We start from the raw sequence: 21,748 nt of genomic DNA on the forward strand, positions 1-21,748 counted from the left end.
CAGTGTTGACTCCTGGCAACCACAGAATCATGTGGGGTTTTTTGGTAGAATACAGGAGAGATTTACCATTGCCTCCTCCCACGCAGTGTGAGTTGATGCCTTTCAGCACCCTCCTATATCACTGCTGCCCGATATAGGTGTTTCCCATAGTCTGGAAAACACACCAGCGGGGATTCGAACCAGCAACCTCTTGCTTGCTAGGCAAGTCATTTCTGTTTAAGCTGTGCAGGTATGCTGGAGCACCTCACAGTTATCAAGAGCCACTGGGCTGAACAGACAGGCCCAGCAGTCGCTCCAGCTGCCGCCACCGTGGCAGGGGGAGGCCTGCTTGGCTCTACCCCCAGCCGCCACCCCTCGGCCTCACGCCACACATGGCAGCTGAAATTTTGGAGGATTTGGCACAGCGGGGCAGTGGCAGGGTGGGCACAGGTTGGCTGAAGGAGGCCCCTCTGGCCATTTGGAGAGCCCCCCAGACCTTGGAGGCCACAGACCGTGACCCCACGGTCTGGGAGTAAGAGCGCCTCTGGTTGTTGCGCACCACCCAGAACCTTTGGATAGGGCAGTACAAAAATGTAATGAACAACAAGCCAAATCATCCGTGCACCGCTCAGAGGAAGGGCCATTAACAGAAACGAAACTGCAGGAAGCCCTGGTGACGTCATGTCAGCAGTCCCCGGAGGCATGCATGGCACACTGGAAATGCAGTCCTTCCCAGGGCTCTCCCCATAGAGCTCAGCACACTTTCTGGCACAGTTCCCATGACTGCACCAGGACTCCCTACAGCTCTGCTGCCTTTGACAGTCGTCCCCCAGTGCTGTGCACAGATTGCTCTGCATACGGGTAAGCGGGCGGCTGCCCCTGCACAGGGTCAGGCACAAGAAGATGCAAATGATTGTGCTTCAAAGCTGAATCACTGCATATGCCTACAGCGAATGAAATAATTTCATCATGGGGCCATGATATTTGCCTTTTGGGCACACCAGTTCTAGCACAGACTCCTTCCTGATGTGTCAGGTTTTCATGTGCCAATATTTTCCCGTGGAGTAGCATCAACTCTTGTAGTATAAAATTGTACAATCCGCACACAGGTTTATCACCTCCATGAGAACTAGATCATAGGGAGCATCTGTACTCATGACTGTCAACACAGGGGGGTTGAGTACAGTTACAGTCATGTACTCATGACTGTAAACATGGAGACGGGCAACAAGCTCCAATAAAAAGGTACTACAGCCCTCCTACAGATCAACAACAAATGCTAGGAATATGGAATCTTTGGGGCTCTTGCCAAGAATACATTCTAGATCAGAGTTTCTTAACCTTTGGCCCTCAGATGTTTTTGGACTACAACTCCCATTATCCTCAGCCAAAAAAGCCATGTCTGGGGATGATGGGAGTTGTAGTCCAACAACATATGGGGGCCCAAGGTTAAGAAACCCTGTTCTAGATTTTTTCCATCCCCTCCCTTTCATGGCTGCTGCAATTCACAAGGCTATAGCTGGAGCAGAGAAGAAAAGAGCAGAAGTAACAGTAGCTTTGCAGCTAAGTGAAGATGGTATCCACAAAAGGGCACTGCCGTTCCCTCTACATTTTCTGTCTCTCCCTCACCCGCCTCTTCTGCCATAGAGGTAAGTTATATTATTCCCCCCCCCCCCCCATTTCTCCATCTGGATGGTTTTTAGATGAGCAAAAAGATCTCAGTCATTATATTTAAGGTACCACGAAATATAGTAACTATATGCATTTTTTCAAAGGCTTCAGTCCAAATTTTTCTGTGAAAAAGGATAGAAGCTTCAACTGCCAATCTTGTTTTGAAGTTTACCCAAGTCACTCCCCAAGCTAGCACCTGCACTGTCAGTGGCACAGCTAAGCAATTTTGCGGCCCAAAGGGTTTTGCAGCTTCCCCCTTAGGGAAAGCTTGAAACTTTTTTAAAAAGAAAAAAAAATCTGAACTGACTTGCACTTTGCATGGAGTACCCACTGCTCACCTGTCCCTTGGGACCTCCTCCAAATATCGGGAGGGGGAGCTGCAGCCCCACTGCCATGCCCGCCCCAGCCGCACAGCTGGAATAGATACAAATTCTCTCATTCTAGATTACCTGGAGTTGAGTTGTTATCACCTGCTCAATGATCTAAATTAGAGACTGAGTGGTAATTGTTCAAGTCACTGAACAATGATCCAAGTCGTTGAACAATGATCCTCCCTGATCCAAGGAGGTTTTTCTTCCCCAGAAGGGACAGGACCACAACCTCTTTCAACGGGGTAGTAACTATGCCCCTTTTAAGAAGGTCATTCACTACCTAGGTCACCCAAATTCCCAGTCCCACCTTGGTAGATGTAATTAGCTAGGAAGTTTAAGGATCACCAGAGCTCAGTAAACTTTACATCCTCAGGCAATGCAAGCTGAACAAATCCATAATCACCTGACACTGAGCCTGATACAGTTGTGGAATTCAAGTTGACACAAATGAGAGTGAATTGACTGCAAAATGTTTCACAAACCGGTCACAATGGGCAGCAGATTGTCCAACTCCACGCTTTGTCAGGCCTGATCGTAACAAGCCCTTTCACACCTTAGGTAGCTCTGCTTGTCAACACTGAGTTGATGCAATGGTGGCAGAGAAGTAAACTTCCTTTGCTGCCATCAGTGCTACCACAGAGCAGGCCCAAAGTGTTGGGTCAAACTCATTACAGGTCTGCCACCACTGCATATATAAATGTCATTTATTGCAGCCAGAAGCTGCCAACAGAATGCTTGGGGAGCTGTAGTCTACCACCTGCAGGTCTGTAGGGAGGTATCGGGTGGAGAAACATCAGGTGTGAGCTCATTTTTGAACAGCTTCTCACTCCTTCATTTTCAGTACTTTGCATATGGAAAGCACAGTTTGTATAATTTCACGAAAGTGAAGATTTTGTTTTCTTTGCTGCACTATGCATGTAAATGTGGGAAGTATTCAGTTGCAGAGTCACCAAGGTAATTTGCTGATATTTGCATTTGTGGGGTGGAGTGGAGAGAAACTAGCAGCTCCATGCACTGAGCTGGAACCTCCACAGTTGCAGCTGAATTTGATAGGGGCGGGGAGGAGAAGTAGACTGCACCTCACCCCAAATCTCCAGATGACCTCACTCATAAGTTTAATGTACATGTTTAGCAACATAGGGGACAGAACCGAGCATAAATGCCATGGGGCAAAGTAATATAGACCTGGCAGCACCTTCTTGAAATGACAATCCAGGTAGGAGTGGAACCACTGACGTGAAATGCCCCGGATCCCCATCCCGGACAGTTGGTCCTGCAGGATAGGAGAATAAGCAGGGTCACACTCTCCCTGTTCTTCCTTCGGAATAGGTCATCCATCAAGGTGTCCAAAGGTAGCTTCAAGTCTGAAGCCAGACTGATATGAATGTAGACTACTTGTGCCATCCAAGAATGTGCAATGGCCTTGTACAGGAAGCAATAGGCTAGTTCATACGATCAGTAATTGAGTAGGACAAGAGTCCTACCCATGTTCAGGAGCTGTGCATGCTCCTGTTTTGCAACAGTGTGAGATAAAAAGCAAGGTAGGAGGCGGGGTAAGTGATCATGTGTATCTAGCACTGTGTAGGAAGCCTCCATCCATCCAACCCAGCAACTGGACCCGGCTGTTTAAGGAGGTTGGAGGGCTTTTCCTCCTACCCAGCAGGATCCTTGCACATGGTCACTTTCTCTTCCTCCAAGCTTACTTTTACTCACACAGGATCACAAAATAGGAATGCACACAGCTGACCGTGTAAACTATCGTGCAATGCAATTACTGAAATGCAATTACTGATGGTGTAAAGTCTAGCCTAATGTCTGCAAGCAGCTCATAACTGGAGCAATCCTTAGGTTCTAGAGAGAGTTTTTAGGAGTGGTATTTGGAAGAAGATACCTTCAAGGCAGCTGGGATTACCCCCCTGCAATAAGTCACTAATTCCTTTGTGGAGAGAGCTATTCAACCCACCCATGATGGCTGTTATAAGCCCAAAAGGGAAAGGAATTGAGCAGACAAGTGGTGAGCCATCCTTCTCCAAGCACCTTAAATATCTGTGTCCTTAGACCACCGTAAACAGAATCCATCCAACAGAACAGGACTAGGCAGTGCTCAGCCTCAGGGCACATCCATTGACTGCACTGCAGACAACGCGGCATCTAAGCAGCTAAAGATGTGAGTGACGTTATCTGAGCAAGTAAGTCACAGCAAGCCAGTAAGGCTTCCTTAACATGCATTTGCTGGGAAACTCTCCAAACCTTGGGAAAGCTCTGCTGGATGGCCCTAGGGAGACAAACTGGTGGCAGAGCAGTAACTGGTGGCAGCACAGTCTTGCCTTTTTGCCTCCCTCAGCACCACCTAAAACTCTAAAATAAGTTCTGGAGTTTGTAATTATTTTTCAAAGCACCAACAAAGGAAGCTCCCCACTCCAGTTACAGAGTAGAGGACAGAGTTTTGTTGCTGCCATTATCTAAAGAACATGCGTGGAGATTGTTGCACAGTCTAAATAGAAATACAATTTGGAGAGGAAAGACCTAGCCCTGTCTAAAGGCTACCTGATGGATAGGTGGGGGGGGGGGTCCATCTACTCTCTAGGAGGAGAGGAAGAGGACTGACACAGCACAGGAAGTACCTGAGAAGTCAAGGCAGGGGTCATAGAGTAGAGGCATGCAGGGACAGGCAGGGGTGCACCTAATTTGGGTGCCCAGACCACCCAGCCACAAGGGCCCCCCCACATGAGCATCCCCCACCCGAGGCACTCTGAAACCTCCTTTTGGGGGACCATCACCAAACCTCTGTGGTTTTTTATTATTATTGTAGCTGCCGCGTGCCCCACCAAACCTCCATGTTTTTTTAATTATTAATAACAGCAGCCGAGGGGTGGCTGCCTGGGGTGGGGAGTGGAGCAGTCCTTCTCTCCTCTCCCCACTCCCCTGGTGATGGCAGGGGCTGGAGCGATGCTGGGCCCATCCATTTGGATTTTTGCCAACTGCAAGGCACGCCTGCACATTTGAGATCGTCACAAGCCCGTGACATCATGGGCTTGTGGTGATCTCTCAACTGCACAGGCGCACTTTACAGTTGGCAAAAGACACTGGCCCAAATGGACGGGCCCAGTGTCGCTCTGGCCCCTGCCGTGGCCGGGGGAGGGGGGAGAAGGACTGCTCCACTCCCCCCCCCCACCGCAGCAGCCACCCCTCAGCTGCACTAATAATGTTTAAAAAAAACACAGAGGTTTGGCAGAGCAATCACGGGGTGGCTGCTGGAGGCCCCTGGCCCCAGGGGCGTAACGATGGGGGGCAGGGGGGGCACGTGCCCCAGGCGCCACCTGAAGGGGGTGCCAAAATGCCTGCCCCACCCCACCCCAAATTTTTTTTGTAAAAAAAAATAATAAAAATTTAATTTTTTTTTTAAATACCCCCCCCCCATTCCATCAGCGGTAGGGCGCCACCAGGCAGGCCCGCTGCTCACCGCTGCCGCGCAGGACCGGAGCAGGTGGCGCCCGCACCACCACCTCACTCACACAGACGCAGGGCAAGCCAGCGCACTCGTTGCAAGATCTCTGCGTCCGGACGGGTGGCAGGCAGCTGCGCATGCCTGCACCATGACCACATGACTACTAGCAGCAACTGCTGCTGGGCCTTCGCGTCGTCGTGTGCTGTTTGGTGCTTCGTGCTGCTTTTGCCCACCACCACTACACTGCCTGCCCTGCGCTGGCTGTTGCATTCATCTTGATTGAATCCCAGTGAGTCAAAGTAAGTAACTGTAAGTAAACTGACTGCTGCTGCCCTGATATCTCATCGCCGTGGGTGTCCCGCACCCCCCGCCTGCAACAAGCCCCTTTCCCTTCCCCTGCCTGCCTCACTTGCTGCCTGCCTGGCTAGCTCTTGCCCCCCGGCTTTCCCCCCTTCTGAACCACGACAGACGACACAAAAGAAGAGCTGGGAGAATTTGCTCCCTAGCTCAAGCGGGCTGCTCGCACGTGCTCTCCACCACCCTCGCCTCTGCCTTTCTCTCTGCTGCTGGGCGGGAAAAAGGAAATGAAGACTCGCAGACCAGAGCAATGGCTTTTGCTGCTGCTGCTGATCTTTTTTCCTTCTTTCCCCCACCCTTTATTTGCCGCCGCCGCCAGCCTCGCCTCCTTTCCTGCTGCTGCTTAACTTTGCGTTGCTTGGAGCTTCCCTCTGCCTCAGAAGCTCTCAGAATAAGAAAAGGGTTAACTAGTCTCTGCTTGGTGGTGGGGGAAGCATCTACGATTTCGCTGCCAGACATGCCCTCCAAGCAGGAGAAGGAGCCTAATTGGTCCCCTGCTGCATTCTTGAGTTCCTGGTCACTCTGCATTTGAATAATGCCAGGAGCGGAGCTGAATGGAAATGTCTTGCAAACTAGCTGAAGTCTCCCTTGCTTCATCTTCAAGAAACGTAAAAAAATAGAACAAAACACCTAACTGTTGTGTGTGTGTGTGTGTGAGAGAGAGAGAGAGAGATCTGCCACCACACATATACTTGTTGTTGAAGACTCTGTTTGTGTGTGTATGATGTACTTGCTGGTGTGTTGAGTTTACTTTGAAGACTGCTTATAGGCTACTTATAGCTTTAATCTGGTGGTCTGTGTGTTTTTAAAAATCCTCTTGTCTTGACTTGACTGTAATGGCTTTAGTTTTTGATAAGTTGCTGGTCTTGTTACTGTAGTAGCAAGCATGCATTGTCCCATTTGCAAAGCAAATGTCCTCCCTGTTCTTCATTTGAAGCATTAAATTGCTCTTGGGGTATGGCTGAAAGATTCCTGGAAAAAGTAAACTTTATTGGGGGTGGGGCAGGGTTAAACTTTTCTGGTTTCCCATACAGTGAGTGCTGCTTCTGGTATATGTGTTTACTTTGTTTTTTCCAAAGGAGAGACAATTTTCTAATAAAGTCCTCCTTTACTCTATCACCTTCCTACTTCATGTATGCAGAAATCTGAAAACACTTTCCCCACAAAAAAATCACATTGTCATATTGATTCATATAAAAGATGGTTCTAAAGTTAAGACAACCCCCCAATTTCTAACAGCAGACTTGGAAAAAAACTATTTTTAGATTCAGGTAAATATGTTTGCTTGTTCCTGCAGGCTTACTCCATTTTTTTCTTCTAAATTTGTATGAGACTGCTATCCAATAGTATACAAAATCCTGAATATATACATTCTAAGAGACCCCACTAACTGAGCATCCTTAAAAGTTGTGATTCTCTATATATTTAGCATGGGGAGTGCATCTGACCCTATCCAGCGCCAGCATAGCATCTGTCCAGTGGCTGTTGCTGGTGTCTACCACGTTTCTTTTTAGAGTGTGAGCCCTTTGAAGACAGAGAATCATCTGTTTATCTAGTATTTGTTTTTCTATGTAAACCATTTTGAGAATGTTGATTGAACAATTGTATATAAATATTCGCTGTAATAGTAGCTGTGTGAGTTTGTGGCTTGGTCTCCTATATTCCAAAATTCTTACTTCCCCATACCTACCAGGACACTGAAGGGCTCATAAAATTCAGAACTGGTAGACACTCCATCCCAACACACAAAATCAGCACCTCATACATTTAACTTAAAATTACCTTAAATTAAGTGTCGTTGTTCTCAGTGGAAGGACTTCCTAGTCAGCCAGTATAGCTTTTAGGCAGCTTTGAGTCCTGTGCAGCGTTTTGTCCTAAGACCTTACTGTCTTGCTACCAAAGTAAGTGTTCTGCCCTCTGAACTCAATGAGGATTCAGAAGCAGTGGAAAACTCACTCCACTCCTTTTAGTTCATTTGTACTGGTAAGGCTTTCAACTTGATTTTCTCTTGATTTTTCACCTATGCAAGTGTATATTTGAGGTTTCTATGGGGAAATGCATTATTGTTCAGAAATGAAAGCTAGTTTTAAATGTTCTGGCAGTGTGAGGTAATATTATGGTAAAAGACAAGTTTTCTGAAAGATGCGTGTCAGATGTTTGGACGGGGTGGGGTGGGGTGGGGGGTGCAATTTCAGTGCTTGTCCTAGGTGCCATTTTCCCTAGTTACGCCTCTGGGTGTGTGTGTGTGTGTGTGTGTGTGTGTGTGTGTGTGTGTGTGTAGGATCTTGATTATGGAAGTTGGCTGAGTGTCAGGATGGGACAGGTGTCTTGTGTGTGTGCTGCAGTAGTATTTAGGAACATAGGAAGCTGCCATATACTGAGTCAGACCATTGGTCTATCTAGCTCAGTATTGTCTACCCAGTCTGGCAGCGGCTTCTCCAAGGTTGCAGGCAGGAGTCTCTTGCAGCCCTATCTTGGAGATGCTGCCATGGAGGGAACTTGGGACCTAGATGCTCTTCCCAGAGTGGCTCCATCTCCTGAGGGGAATATCTTCCAGTGCTCACACTTCTAGTCTCCCATTCAAATGCAAACCAGGGTGGACCCTGCTTAGCTAAGGGGACCAGTCATGCTTGCTACCACAAGACCAGCTCTCCTCCACCACAACATAGAAGTATATACTGCATGTTGGCATCTGATGTAGGAATCTGCTTATGGTGGGCAAACGTGTTATGTATGCACAGTATGGGGGGGCGCAATTTCAGTGCTTGCCCCGGGCGCCGTTTTCCCTAGTTACGCCTCTGCCTGGCCCTGGCCATTTGGAGCCTCCTCCCAGACCTTGGAGGACCAGACTGGGTCCCCAAGGTCTGGGGGTTAGAGCACGTCTGGGATCAGGTAAGGAGACCCTCACTGACTACCTCTACTCCCAATGCCTCTAGTGGTCATTAGGATAGTTGGTTCAAAAGGTCGATGCACTGGAACTCCGTCTCTAACAACAAGTTCTCCGTGTTTGAGCAGATTCATTTTGAGTTTCCTGACTCCTGCATTCCAAGCTTTAGCCTATTGCAGTCAGAGCTCCCAGTTCCTGGGTAAACCTACATGAGCAATACCCTGCAAGAGAAGGAATTGTGTGTGGGGGGGGGGTATATGTGATCACCTCTGTATCCCTCAGAATAACCAGGTCACTAACACCTATGGAGCACCACTCAGGAAAATCCCTGAAGACTCTTGGAAATCCATCCAAATCCATCAGTCTCCAAGAACAGACCACTCAATTGCTACAAATCATTAGGAAAGAGATTGAAAATGAAGCTGCCACTGTCATAATCCCTTTATACAAATCTATACTGGAGCTGCATTCAGAATATTGCTTACAGTTCCGGTGACTCCATCTCAAAAAAAGAGGTGTGGGGAATACACCTACTGCCTTTATGCAATTATTACACTACAACAATGAGAACATTTACTTGACTAAATAGCACAGGCATTGTTCAGTAATCCTGTTATTTGCTTGTGCCTTGAATTTCAAAGACTTCTTCAAGGGGGAATTATACCAATTGTGATGTTTATTGTGACCGGTGGTTGAAACATCTCCAAAAACAATCAGCAGATGCCAAACAACACTCCAACCCAACATTTACAAGACTTGCAGGAATAAGTTGAGAGCCAGTGTGGTGAAATGGTTAAAGTGTTGGACTGGGCGTGTTTGAAGAGACCCAGGCTCAAATTCCCACTCAGTCATGTAGCTCCTTGGGTCACCTTAGGCCTGTCACTTTCTTTGAGCCTAACCTACCTCACAAGGTAGTTTCAGATTCAGAGGCAGGAGGCTTCTGGATGTCAGTTAAAGTCGAGCAACAGCAGGGCGCTTTCCAGTTAGCTGCTCAACAGCAGCAAAATGCTTCCATTCAAGCCAATTGCATTCAAAACATAAATAGCAAAGTGCCCAGCAGAGGGAGCAGTCTCGCAAAAACTAACAACCCAAAAGAACAGCAACTTTTTAAAGCCATACATACAATGTTTATCAATAAATCGCAGCGATTAAATCCAAAACAAGGCATCGGAAATGTGAACGGCACCCTGCTGTCAGCGTAGGGACTGTGATGTCACAACACAGGAAGTGTGGAAACACACTTCAGAGATATGCCGTGACCCCGTTGCAGGGTCTAATCTGGAAAGCGCTCAGGGGAGGGAAGCCTGCCTGACTCTCCTGCTTGTAGGCTTCCCAGAGGCATCTGACGGGTACTGTGGAAAACAGGATGCTGGACTAGATAAGCCTTGGGACTGATCCAACATACCTCTTCTTGTGTATGCTTGTTTTAAATCAACATGGGCAGCATTGCTATGTAGTCTTCAATCCAAATAGTTTGGTTTTAATGGTTTGTGGATTGTGATGAGCGTCTCATAGAAACTGTTTTGCTCTGTCACAAGTTCTTGGGGAAATTGTTGTCTATTTTGTACTACACCTTTGGGAGGGAATGCAAATCAACGTGAAACAGATACTCTGTAACAGCATAGCTTCCTATTTTCACAGCTAATAAAGCATGTGCCCCTGCAGAACCAGAGGCCACTATCTGACTAAAATGTCGGAAGGGATGGAAGGGTGCAGCATTCCAAGTACAGACAATCTTTCACTAGCAACAATAAGCTACCTGGTTTTCTTAACATTCCAAGCTCTTGTTGGGATGTCACTGAATGCTTTTATTGTTGTCGTGAACTGCATCGATGGGATCAGAAAGAGACATCTGAAGTCTGTTGATAAGATCTTGACTGCTATGGGCATCTCCAGGTTTTGCTACTTGTGTACACTACAGGTAAAGTATTTCTGGATGGCAATATCTCTTCAGGCATTGGAGCTGACATCTCTGTTTAGAGCATTCAAAGCTGTCATCTGGTGTCTAACTTGTAGCAACCTCTGCTTCTCTGCCTGCCTGTGTGCCTTTTACTGTGCAAAGATTGCTAACTTCCAGCACTACATCTTCATCCACCTGAAGATGAGGATCTCCAGAATGGTCCCCTGGTTGCTCCTAGCTTCTGTGTTTCTGTCGCTGGTCAATACTATCCCTTTCTATCGTGGTATTTACACCATAACCTGCAAAAACAATAATAGTTCCAGTGAATTAGGAAATGACACTCTTGTCGATATTACTATGGAGACGGATTTTTTAAACTTGTTTCTTTTCTGTGGCATAGGGTTTTCCTTGGCTTTCTTTGTACTGGCCATGTCAAGCTTCCTCTTGCTCTTTTCTGTGTGGAGACACACCCACCAGATGCAGAAGGGCTTAGCCAGTTTCAGCAATCCAAGCATGGCTGCCCATTTTAAGGCAGTGAAAACGATAATCTCCTTCTTGATCATCGAAGGCGTTAATTTTATAGCTTTGATGCTCCTGCTGGCAAATATTTATGGAGAGAGAAGTCCAGCAAGCCAAGTCTGCGCCATCATTTTATATGTTTGTCCTGCAGTACAATCCAACACCTTGATTTGGGGCAATCCCAAATTTAAAAGGGTATTTATTCGAGTCATGCATTATATTCAGCACATGTTTTAAAAAGCTGGGATAAGAGATTCATGCTCTAGTTCACTGAAAATGACTGGTTTGTACATCCACTTTTTTTTTAAGAGTAAGCTTTACCCCAACCATGAATGCAAATATATTGCTGTAAACTACAAGCAAAATCAGAGGCATTAAAAATACCTTCAGGACTTTAAAATCTTGAATATAAACCTGAGATTTGTGGTGTTGGGGGTTAATCCATTCCTTGATTCAGGCCAGCTTTTGAATGGAGCTTTAGTTACTTGTATTCCTGTCCTGGAGCAGAGGCGGCTCTAACAGCCAGCAGCAAGAGCACTGAAAAGCAGTCTGTGCTTGCCTCTCTGTACATAATATCCATTTCATTAAACTATTCATATTCTTGATTCCACTTCACTGCCTTGTCCTTGCATAGCACAACTCTTTCCCTTGGATTCTACAAGACTCTTGAAAAGAAAGTTTAGCAGGCTGTGTTTCTGAAGTATCAGACCTACTGGTTCTATATGTATTTTCTCTGTAGAGGTATATTGCTAATCTTGTTTGCACAGCTTGTTCCCTGTGGAATGAGTGCAAATATGAAACGTCATTTTAAAGTACCAATTAGGCCATCAAAATGCCAATCACTGTGATGGGCAAGGCGAGTCTGGATATTAAATAGAAACCTCTGTGGTGTGTGTGGGTGTGTGTGCACATTCATATCAATCAATCTTCTTTATTACAGTCCAAGACCAGCATAAGACAGAACAGTAGAGCATGATTCAAAATAGGAAAAACAAATTTTGGAACCATAAAACTACAGTATATTACTTTAGAATTACTACTCTAATAGTATAAAGCTGCTATCCTTAGAAAAGAAGGTAGCTATGAGATTATTAAACAGCTGTATTAAAAAATTATGAACATATAAAATGTGCAATATATAAAATGCAAAACAATAATCTAAAGTAAGGCATCTAAATAGGAACACTAAAAAAGATTTAAAAGTCAGTGGTTGAAAACTATGCAGAGCTGATGCAAGGGAACGGCCTGGCAGTCACGACCCAGCAGATCCTGCACACTGCCATGCAGAACTTGGCAGTGTTATACCTGAAGGCCGGGTCTTCATCCGAAAGCAGGAACCGGGTATAGGCATGGTTAGGGTTGCCAGGGTACTTGCAAAGTAGCAGAAATATAAGAACAGTGGTCCAAATGTCTCTGTAAAAAGGGCAAAAGAGGAGTGCATGTTCTGTGGTTTCTACCTCCCCAGGGTCACAGGGACAAAGTGCAATTGGGATCTTCCTGTATTTGCCTTCCAATACAGCAGAGGGAAGGGCATATGCATGTTCATGTGCGTTCTCAGTGTGTGCATTGATCTGACAGAGCTGCATTAGATCTCTACTGGTAGGGACTAGATCATCCAGTATCAGGAGTAGTCTTATTTCCCAAGAGCAGCACTTTAGTTTGCCACATAGGAGTAAATAGCAGCCATTCATTTACGTGTGAGAGAGTCAAAGGGTGCACAGTTACACCAGTGGGGTAGGAGGCTACACCTGCCACATACTCCCAGGTGACCCATCGATCTGAATTAGACTAAGGAAGAGAAACGTGAGTTGTGGGGGTAGCTTGGATGGAAGGAAAAAAACAACCCATAAGGGCAGCATAATAGAGACAGTCTGAGGAAGCCAACAGAGGCCCTGGCACCCATATGTATCCGTTTGAGGACACTACATCGGCTAGGGTTGCCGTCTTGTACCAGGAGATTTCTAAATACCAAACCATGTGGTCCAAGCTATTTCAAACTGCCATTAGTCACCATTCCAAATCATTCAAATCTGAGCTACTTTGTCAGAACTAGACATTCCATAAGTCACCTGTAAGAATGAGGTATACCTGGTGGCCAGAGATCTAAGTCATGAATGAACGCGATGGTGATGACAGGAAGACTGAGATGAAAGACAAAGGGAAAATTCCGATACTACTCTTTCAAACCATGGCTTGGTATTACGTGAATGTACTGAAGGGCCTCTGGCTTGCACACTCCATCTTCCCTCCTCACACAACTATTTTCTATTTCTGATCATGTCATGTCATGTCATGTTTATTTACGGTCATAGACCAAAATTTACATACATAATAATACACGTAATATAGTAATAATATATACATAATACAATCAGGAACATGGACTCATCCCAATCAGCAATTTCCCGTTAGCATAATCTGATTTACCATCTGTTGTCTAGCCTTCTTAGCTGCCTCACAGAACTTAGCAACTTTAAATGTTACTTCCTCCTTCTGATCTGAAAGCAGATAGTTGACGTAAAATGCATCTGTATGCCCTGGGAAATCAATCAGTAAGGAGGAAATATAACAAGTTCGTAAGTCCCTATAAAAAAGACAGCGGAGTAAGATATGAAAGATAGACTCCTGTTCTCCAGAGCCACAAGGACATAGTCTCTGTTCTTTTGGGATCCCTCTAAATTTACCTTCTAATTCAGCTGAAGGTAGCACATTAAATCTGGCCAATGTAAACATCCTGCGATATTTAGTGATAGTAATCTTACCCAGGTAATTCGCAGGTTTAGTATTATACATTTGTAAACCTAGGAAAACTTATTTAGAGACTAAAGATTGATCAGTCTGCATTTCCATATCATAGATCTGCTGCTTTAATATCAGTCTCGCGTGACAAAAACCCATTTCTAATAGACCATCCAGGCTAAAGCCATATAAACTTATTTGGCGAGATATTGACTGCTTCCAGCTAGAATTAAATTTATCAATAAAAATTAAGTGAGCAAGTCCTGTAGAAAAGAAAGACAATCTCAACCAGAAGCTGAGAATGGAAAACCACATCCGGGCTTCCATCTTAGGCATGCCAGTTTCCATCCTCAATATTACATTGGGAACACATCTAGGGATCTGTAGAATAGATCTCAGAAACTTTGTCTGAACTATCTCTAGTGGAGTGCAGTTAGTATACGGGCCCAACTGCGACCCATAAAGCAACTGAGAGCAGGCTTTAGCTGTAAATAACTTAAGGGCGGCTGGTACAAATTGAGCCCCATCTTGGTGGAAATATGATTGGATGGCCAATGCCGATTTACGTGCATTTTGGGTAACATATTGCAGATGTGCTTGGTGTTTCGTAGAGGCCTGGAAAACAACCCCTAGATATTTAAAGGTCTTAACCTGCTCTAGTTTATGTCCAGCCAAAGACCATTTCAAGGTCTTTGGGTGTTTAGTAAAGGCCATAATTTTGGTCTTGCTATAATTGATTTCCAGAGCGTATTCATGGCAAAAATTAGCCAGAGAGCAAAGCACTCTACGGAGGCCGACAGGAGTCCGAGATAAAATTACTGCATCATCTGCATAAAGCAAAATATTAACCTGTCTACTGGCCAATTTAGGTGGATGGAAAGATGGATTAGTAATAATATCCACAATGGGGTTAATATAATAATTGAAAAGAGCTGGGGCAAGTATACAGCCTTGCCTCACTCCTCGAAAGGTAGGAATTTCTTTAGTGAGGATTCCAGCTGAGCTACATCGAACCTTCAGACGTGAGTTCTTGTGGAGTTTATATATTAAAAGTAGCAGACGTCGATCAATAGAGGAGTTAAACAGTCTTTCCCATAATTTATCTCTGGATATGGAGTCGAATGCTGATTTAAAATCCACAAAGGCAGCAAAAAGAGTGGAACGGGGTAGATTAGAATATTTCTCCACTAGATATTGTAAGACTAAAGCATGCTCAATAGTAGAATGATTGGCCCTAAAGCCTGCCTGCTCATCAGCCAGCACCTGCTCTTTGTCCATCCAGTCCTGGAATTTATTAAGTAGGTGAAATGCATACATTTTGCCAATAACATTAAGAAGGCTGATAGGGCGATAATTAGATGGCAAATGTCTTTGGCCTCTCTTGTATATAGGAATTACAATCGCCAATCCCCATTCACTAGGGGGCGAGGTCGTCTGATCAATTGCTGTAAACAGAGAGGCTAATACCGGCAGCCACCAATCCATATTATTCTTGATGGCCTCTACCGGCAAATTATCTGAGCCGGGGGCCTTACCAGTTTTAAACTGATTCACTATTGAAGCAATCTCTGGACATGTTACTGGGGTCCACTCAGGTAATAAGTTAGGGTCCAGTTCCTGTTCTATTTGTAAAAATGTTGTAGTTGCTCCCTCTCTAGCATATAGAGCACGGAAATATCCAGTCCATTCTCCAACAGGTATATTAAAAGATGGCGGGGAAGGTCTGAATTTAGAAGAGAATGATACCATAGACCTGATCCTGATTTGTTGCAAGTGATGATGACGATGAAGAAGAAGAAGAAGAAGAAGAATTCGATTTCTATACCGCCCTTCCAAAAATGGCTCAAGGTGGCTTCCACAGAGAAATAACAAACAAATAAGATGGAACAAATAAGATGATTTGCCCTTTTGATCAAACAGCTAAATGATAGCTGTTGCCTGCCAGCTAGAGTTTGCAACCCTGGTTTGCAAGCTAGCACAAAACTGTTTGCCTGCCTCTAAAATGAGGTTAAAGGGAGCAAGCACTCCCTCAACCTCATTTTTTCTGATCGTCTATCAGCTGCGGCTGCAAGCAGCCACAGCTAGCAGACTGCAGCACTCTCGGGGAGGGGGGATCCCCATTATGCATTGCACACTCACATGGTGCATTATTGGAGCTCCAAGGGGTGGGGAGATGAGGGGTGACGCATCCCAGCACCCTGACCCTTGGAGCTACTGGCAGTAGCCAGTGTTCGTCGGGGCGGGCAATCTACCCGCCCAAGGAAAGGAAATTGCTCGTCTGCAGGAGGTACGCTCGTCAGGGCTTCCTCCCCGCTAACCTTATTGCCCTTACTCACTGGTTGTGAGAAAGGGTTCATTGAATTGCTGCATACAAGGATTGGAAGTAGAAAATCACTGCAAATATAAGGAGGAGGGGACACATGAGCTCAGTGTTTCTCGGGGCACATTCACCTAATACCAAACCATGGTTTTAAAGTTACATTTGAACATAGCCCATATCTTCTTTAACCTCAGTCTTCCTGTGCTCAATGTATCATCTGTGCACAATGCTATAGCTGCTGATGGAGGCTTGAGGAAAGCTACCCCTTCATGGTGTCTTTCAGTTCCTCCTGCACTGCTATCCTCAGCTGTGCACATAGCATTTAAGAACCTTCAGAATATGCTAGGGTGTTTTTCACACAGGGCTTTTTGTCTGCATCTCCTCTGGAATGGAGGGTGTGCATTCACATATCGGTAGGGGTGTGCACGGAACCGCAAACTGCGGTCCGGCACTGGGGTGGGGGGGTAGCTTTAAGAGTGGTGGGAGGGTTTACTTACCCCTCCCGCCACTTTCCCGCTCTGGCGCCGTAATGCTAAGAGTAATTGGGGTGGCAGGATACCTCCCTGCCGCCCCTTCCCCGATGTTGCTGGAAAAAACTCCCAGCAGTCCTTTGCACGTGCACACGTCACAAAGACGTGAAGCGCGCGCACGATGTGAAGCGCGCGCACAAAGGACTGCTGGGAGTTTTTTCCAGCAACATCGGGGAAGGGGCGGCAGGGAGGTATCCTGCCGCCCCAATTACTCTTAGCATTATGGCGCCAGAGCGGGAAAGTGGCGGGAGGGGTAAGTAAACCCTCCCGCCACTCTTAAGGCTACCCCCCACCCGAACCGGACCGCCCAGGTCCAGACCGGTCCGGAGGCTTTTTCAATGGCCTCCAGACTGGTCCAGGCCTAGATTTACCCCCAAGTCCCTGCGAGCTATCAGGGAGCACTTCACACAAGATCTGGGTTTTTCGTTGTGTGCTAGTGTATAGTCTGATTTATATCCACAGTTTAAAAAAATCACCTTTTGTGTCAGTTTTTTGGGGCAACTTCGAACTCACAATAAAACCTCACAGTCAAGCCTGCTATGTAAAAAAAATGCCTAGCTGAATCTGTGTTACTATGATTAGCCTTCTCATAAACTGGTACTTGTGAAAATGTTTTAACAAATGTTTGTGAGTCTGTGACTGGGCAATCCTCTTTTCTGACTCTATGGTTCAGCTATCAAGCTAATCTTCAAGAGTTGCCTTCACTGTGTATTTTTATAACTATCATTGTTAATATGTGTAGAGAAACGAGGCCTAGACTTCTTGGTTTTCTGTAAATAATCACCTGTATTGTAAATTGCATTGATTTCTCAAACCTCTTCTTTTTGTAAATAACCCTTGTATTATAAATGAACTACAATTTGCATTAATATTCCTAAAACCTCTGCTTTATTGTAAATAGGTTTGTGTGTTTAATATGCTTGCAAAGCCCCTGTGCATGACAAAACTGGCAGAGTCCAAAGTTAATGCCTGCTGTTTTTTAGTTTCACAGTTAGAATATCAGTTGACAGTTTGGTTTTGGAGGGAAAAGATATTTTGAAAAAATTGAGGGAACTTTGATTTGTACTGATTGGATGGCTTGAAAAACTGTTGGGGCAAGAATGTGCATATATAGAGAGAGTTTGAGAGAGTCTCTGCAAAAGGTCAGTCAGAGGCAACCTGCAGGAGAGTCAAGAGGAGAAAAGTCAGCAAGAGAGTCCCAGAGAAAGCCAGTGTACAGTTCTGGAAAAGAGAGAGAGAAGGAGAGCTTCTCTGAAGACACAGTTGGAGACCTGGAGCTAAAGAATTGCCAGCTCAGGCTGAGAGATTTCATGCTGTGGCTGCAACCAAAGATGAAATCACAGAAGAACCAGGCTGGAGTGAGCCCCAGGCCTGTGCCGTGACCAGGATAAGAGTCTGCACAACGAGGCAGTTGCGGAGAAGAAGGTAACTACAAAGGACTCTGTGTAGGGATCCGTTTAGGTATCTTAGTTAATGCGTTTTCCCCACCTTTGCTTTTCCCATGTGTGCTCTTATCATGTGAACTGTTTTGTGTTCTACGTTTTGCTGTGTAAAGAAACTAAAAAGTTAATGAACAATTTTTGAACAAAAATGAACAAAAGTTAGAGAACAATTTTTCTCCAAGTGAAAATTCTTATTATATAAAGATTAGAAGCTTGTCTCCACCCCACGCCTATAAGCCTTTCCACTCTACTGAGGTGCTTGTCTGTTTGTTTGTAATTTTTGGCAAAGGTGTAAAGTCTGTTGTAATGAGAGAGCCAGCGTGGTGTAGTGGTTAGAGTGCTGGACAAGGACCAGGGAGACCCGAGTTCAAATCCCCATTCAGCCATGAGACTTGCTGGGGGACTCTGGGCCAGTCACTTCTCTCTCAGCCCAACCTACTTCACAGGGTTGTTGTGAGGAGAAACTCAAGTATGTAGTACACCGCTCTGGGCTCCTTGGAGGAAGAGTGGGATATAAATGTAATAATAATAATAATAATAATAATGCCCAGTGAGGCACTACCTTGACATGGTTGTGGGGCTTGTGTGCTCTGATGAAGGTGAGAGCTATGCCAGAGGTCCAACCTTACTGGACAGGTCTCACCAGAGGAGCCAGACTAAGAATGCCTCTCCCATCAACAATATGGTGAGACGTAACTTTAATAAATCTATACCAGATCGGTCGTCGCCCGGGTCAACAAGGACCGTGCCAGGTGCTATAGTCCCTGGACATCTGGTGGCAAGTGGGCTACAGGACTCAGGATCTCCAGTTGAGCAACCAGGGCTGGAGACAGCAAAGCTACTGGAAGAAACGTCGCTTAACCGAAAAAAATATACAAAAAATGCCAACAAGGAAATAATGATCTGCTATTACAAGTCTAGTCCAACTAGAAGAGGTTATTTAAAAAGAATGTACCAAATTTGGAAAGAGAAGCATCCAGATACAGAAATAACAGAACAAAGGCTAGCAGACCAGAGAAGATTCATAATAAGAAATAAAGTATTCACAGGAGTTGAGCTGGAAGAACTGCAAAGAGCAACACAGGCTCAAGATATGGAAGAAGAATTACCACCAACTGAAGCAGTTGCTCAGGCGCACATGGAGGAGGTGTTGGAAATAGAGGATACTACCGTTGCTGAACTGTTCCAAAATCAAAACCAGGCAACCTCCTCTTTGCCTTCACCTCAAAAACCCAAATGACATTTAACAGAAAAGCAACAAGAACTAAAGCAAAAAATAACTGAGCACATGAACCAAACAAACCAGGGTTCGACTTCCCGCTCTAAAAACAGTTGCCAAAGAACAACTTGCTCAGGCATTAAAAGATGTCAATGCTACACTTGCAGAAATAACAACCAATAATTTGCAAGAAACAAACCAACTAATGTACAGTGCAGCAACAATAACAACACAAGAGCTCGGATATAAGATCAGTGGACCTGTAAAAATAAGACAGTAGTACATCACCTAAATGGAAGATTCGATTAGAAAATAAAATCTCCAGGCTTAGATCAGATGCTAGTAAATTGAAAGATATGAAAGACAAGAAGCTGAAGAATGAAAACACCAAACAGTATCTGATCCAAAAATACCACCTAGATTCAAGGAAAATTAGAGAAGTCCTGGAAATAATAAAGCAGCAAATAACACCAGTGTCAAAGAAGATTAGCAGATATGAATCCAGAATTACACAAAACAGGCAGAATCTCCAATTCCAGTCGAATCAGAGACGTTTCTACCAAAGGATAGAAGGAGAAACTGCAAGAAATGTAGAAACAACAAATAAAGAAGAAACAGTGCAATTCTGGCGGAAATTATGGGAAAATCCAATAGATTATAATAAAAAAGCAGGCTGGATGAAAGAGGTCAAAAAATGTAACCAACAAATGCAAGATCTAATAATAACACCAGAATTAATAAGTGAAAGAGCAAAGGAAATTAAGAATTGGACTGCGCCAGGCGACGATGAACTGCATGGCTTTTGGCTTAAACACCTAACAAGCCTTCATAAACAACTATCAAAACAGTTCAATCACATTATGAAAGGCGGTGATATTGAACAATGGCTAACAACTGGGAAAACTCATCTCATTATGAAAGACCCAGCAAAAGGTGCAGTTCCAAGTAATTATAGACCGATAACCTGCCTGCCAACCATGTTCAAATTATTAACTGGAATAATAGCAGATGAAGTGATGCAACACTTATTCACTAACAAACAGCTTCCAGTTGAACAGAAAGGAAATTGCCCGAACACCAGAGGCACAAAAGACCAGCTGCTGATTGACAAAATGATTTTAGAAAATTGCAAGAGAAGAAAAACCAATCTAAGTGTTGCATGGATTGACTACAAGAAAGCCTTTGATTCATTGCCTAACACATGGATACTAAAATGTTTAGAAACAACTGGTGTTGGCAAAAACATTCAGATATTTATTTAAAAAAGCAATGAGCATGTGGAGTACACAGTTAACAATCAATGGCGAGGCACTTGGACAGGTTAGCATTAGAAGAGGCATTTTCCAAGGGGACTCACTATCCCCTCTATTGTTTGTAATCGCCATGACCCCACTTTCACAAATACTAAACAAAACAAGCCTCGGATACCAAACATCTAAAACATCCAGTAAAATCAACCATCTGCTGTATATGGACAATCTGAAGTTGTATGGAAAGTCCCAGTCAGAAATCGAATCACTGCTAAACACTGTCCGTATATTCAGTAGTGATATAACAATGGAGTTTGGACTAGACAAGTGTGCTGCATTAATAATGAACAGAGGGAAAATAACAAAAACTGAAGGAATAGAACTGCCCAATGGAAGCAAGATCAAGAACCTGGAAGAGAAAGAACCTTACAAATACTTGGGCATTCTCCAGGCTGATAACATCGCACACACTGAAGTTAAAAGAAAAATGGGAAGTGAATACATCAGGACAGTCAGAAAAATCCTCAAGTCCAAACTCAATGGCGGGAACATCATAGAAGCCATAAACACCTGGGCTATACCTGTTATTAGATACACTGCAGGAATAATAGACTGGACCCAGGCAGAGCTAGAGACGCTAGATCGTAAGACCAGGAAAATCATGACCATCAATCATGCTCTGCACCCCTGCAGTGATGTAGATAGGATCTACCTCCCTCGCAGATCAGGTGGAAGAGGAATGCTGCAAGTCCATCAAACAGTAGAGGAGGAGAAAAGAGGCCTTGAACAATATATAAGGGACAGTGAAGAAAATGCACTTCAAATGGTCAAGAACACAAAACTATTCAACACCAATGAAACAAAACAGGCCTTCAAGAAAGAACAAGTCAAGAACCGAGCAGAAAAATGGAAAAATAAGCCACTGCATGGTCAATATTTACACAATATAAGTGGAAAATCAGACATCACCAAGACCAGGCAATGGCTTAAAAATGGCAACTTGAAGAAAGAAACAGGGGGTTTAATACTGGCTGCACAAGAACAGGCATTGAGAACAAATGCAATAAGAGCAAAAGTAGAAAAATCCACAACAAACAGCAAGTGCCGCCTTTGTAA

At 44.7% G+C, this 21,748-nt stretch overlaps 2 protein-coding genes across 2 annotated transcripts in view; both read left to right on the forward strand.

Annotated features, from left to right (window-relative positions):
• The first annotated feature begins 10,403 nt into the window (after positions 1 to 10,403).
• On the forward strand, positions 10,404 to 11,369 carry LOC128334447 (taste receptor type 2 member 40-like). Its single transcript, XM_053271340.1, has one exon. The coding sequence runs from the start codon at positions 10,404 to 10,406 to the stop codon at positions 11,367 to 11,369; it is 966 nt and encodes a 321-aa protein (XP_053127315.1).
• A 6,392-nt stretch (positions 11,370 to 17,761) lies between these two features.
• The window catches only part of LOC128339717 (dual specificity calcium/calmodulin-dependent 3',5'-cyclic nucleotide phosphodiesterase 1A-like), a 65,669-nt gene continuing 61,682 nt past the window's right edge, over positions 17,762 to 21,748 (forward strand). The window contains exon 1 of the mRNA XM_053284063.1: positions 17,762 to 18,146. The gene's annotated coding sequence lies outside the window, so the exon portion shown is untranslated. The remainder of the gene's footprint in view (positions 18,147 to 21,748) is intronic.

The sequence above is a fragment of the Hemicordylus capensis genome, chromosome 1 (assembly GCF_027244095.1).
Source record: "Hemicordylus capensis ecotype Gifberg chromosome 1, rHemCap1.1.pri, whole genome shotgun sequence".
NCBI lineage: Eukaryota > Metazoa > Chordata > Lepidosauria > Squamata > Cordylidae > Hemicordylus > Hemicordylus capensis.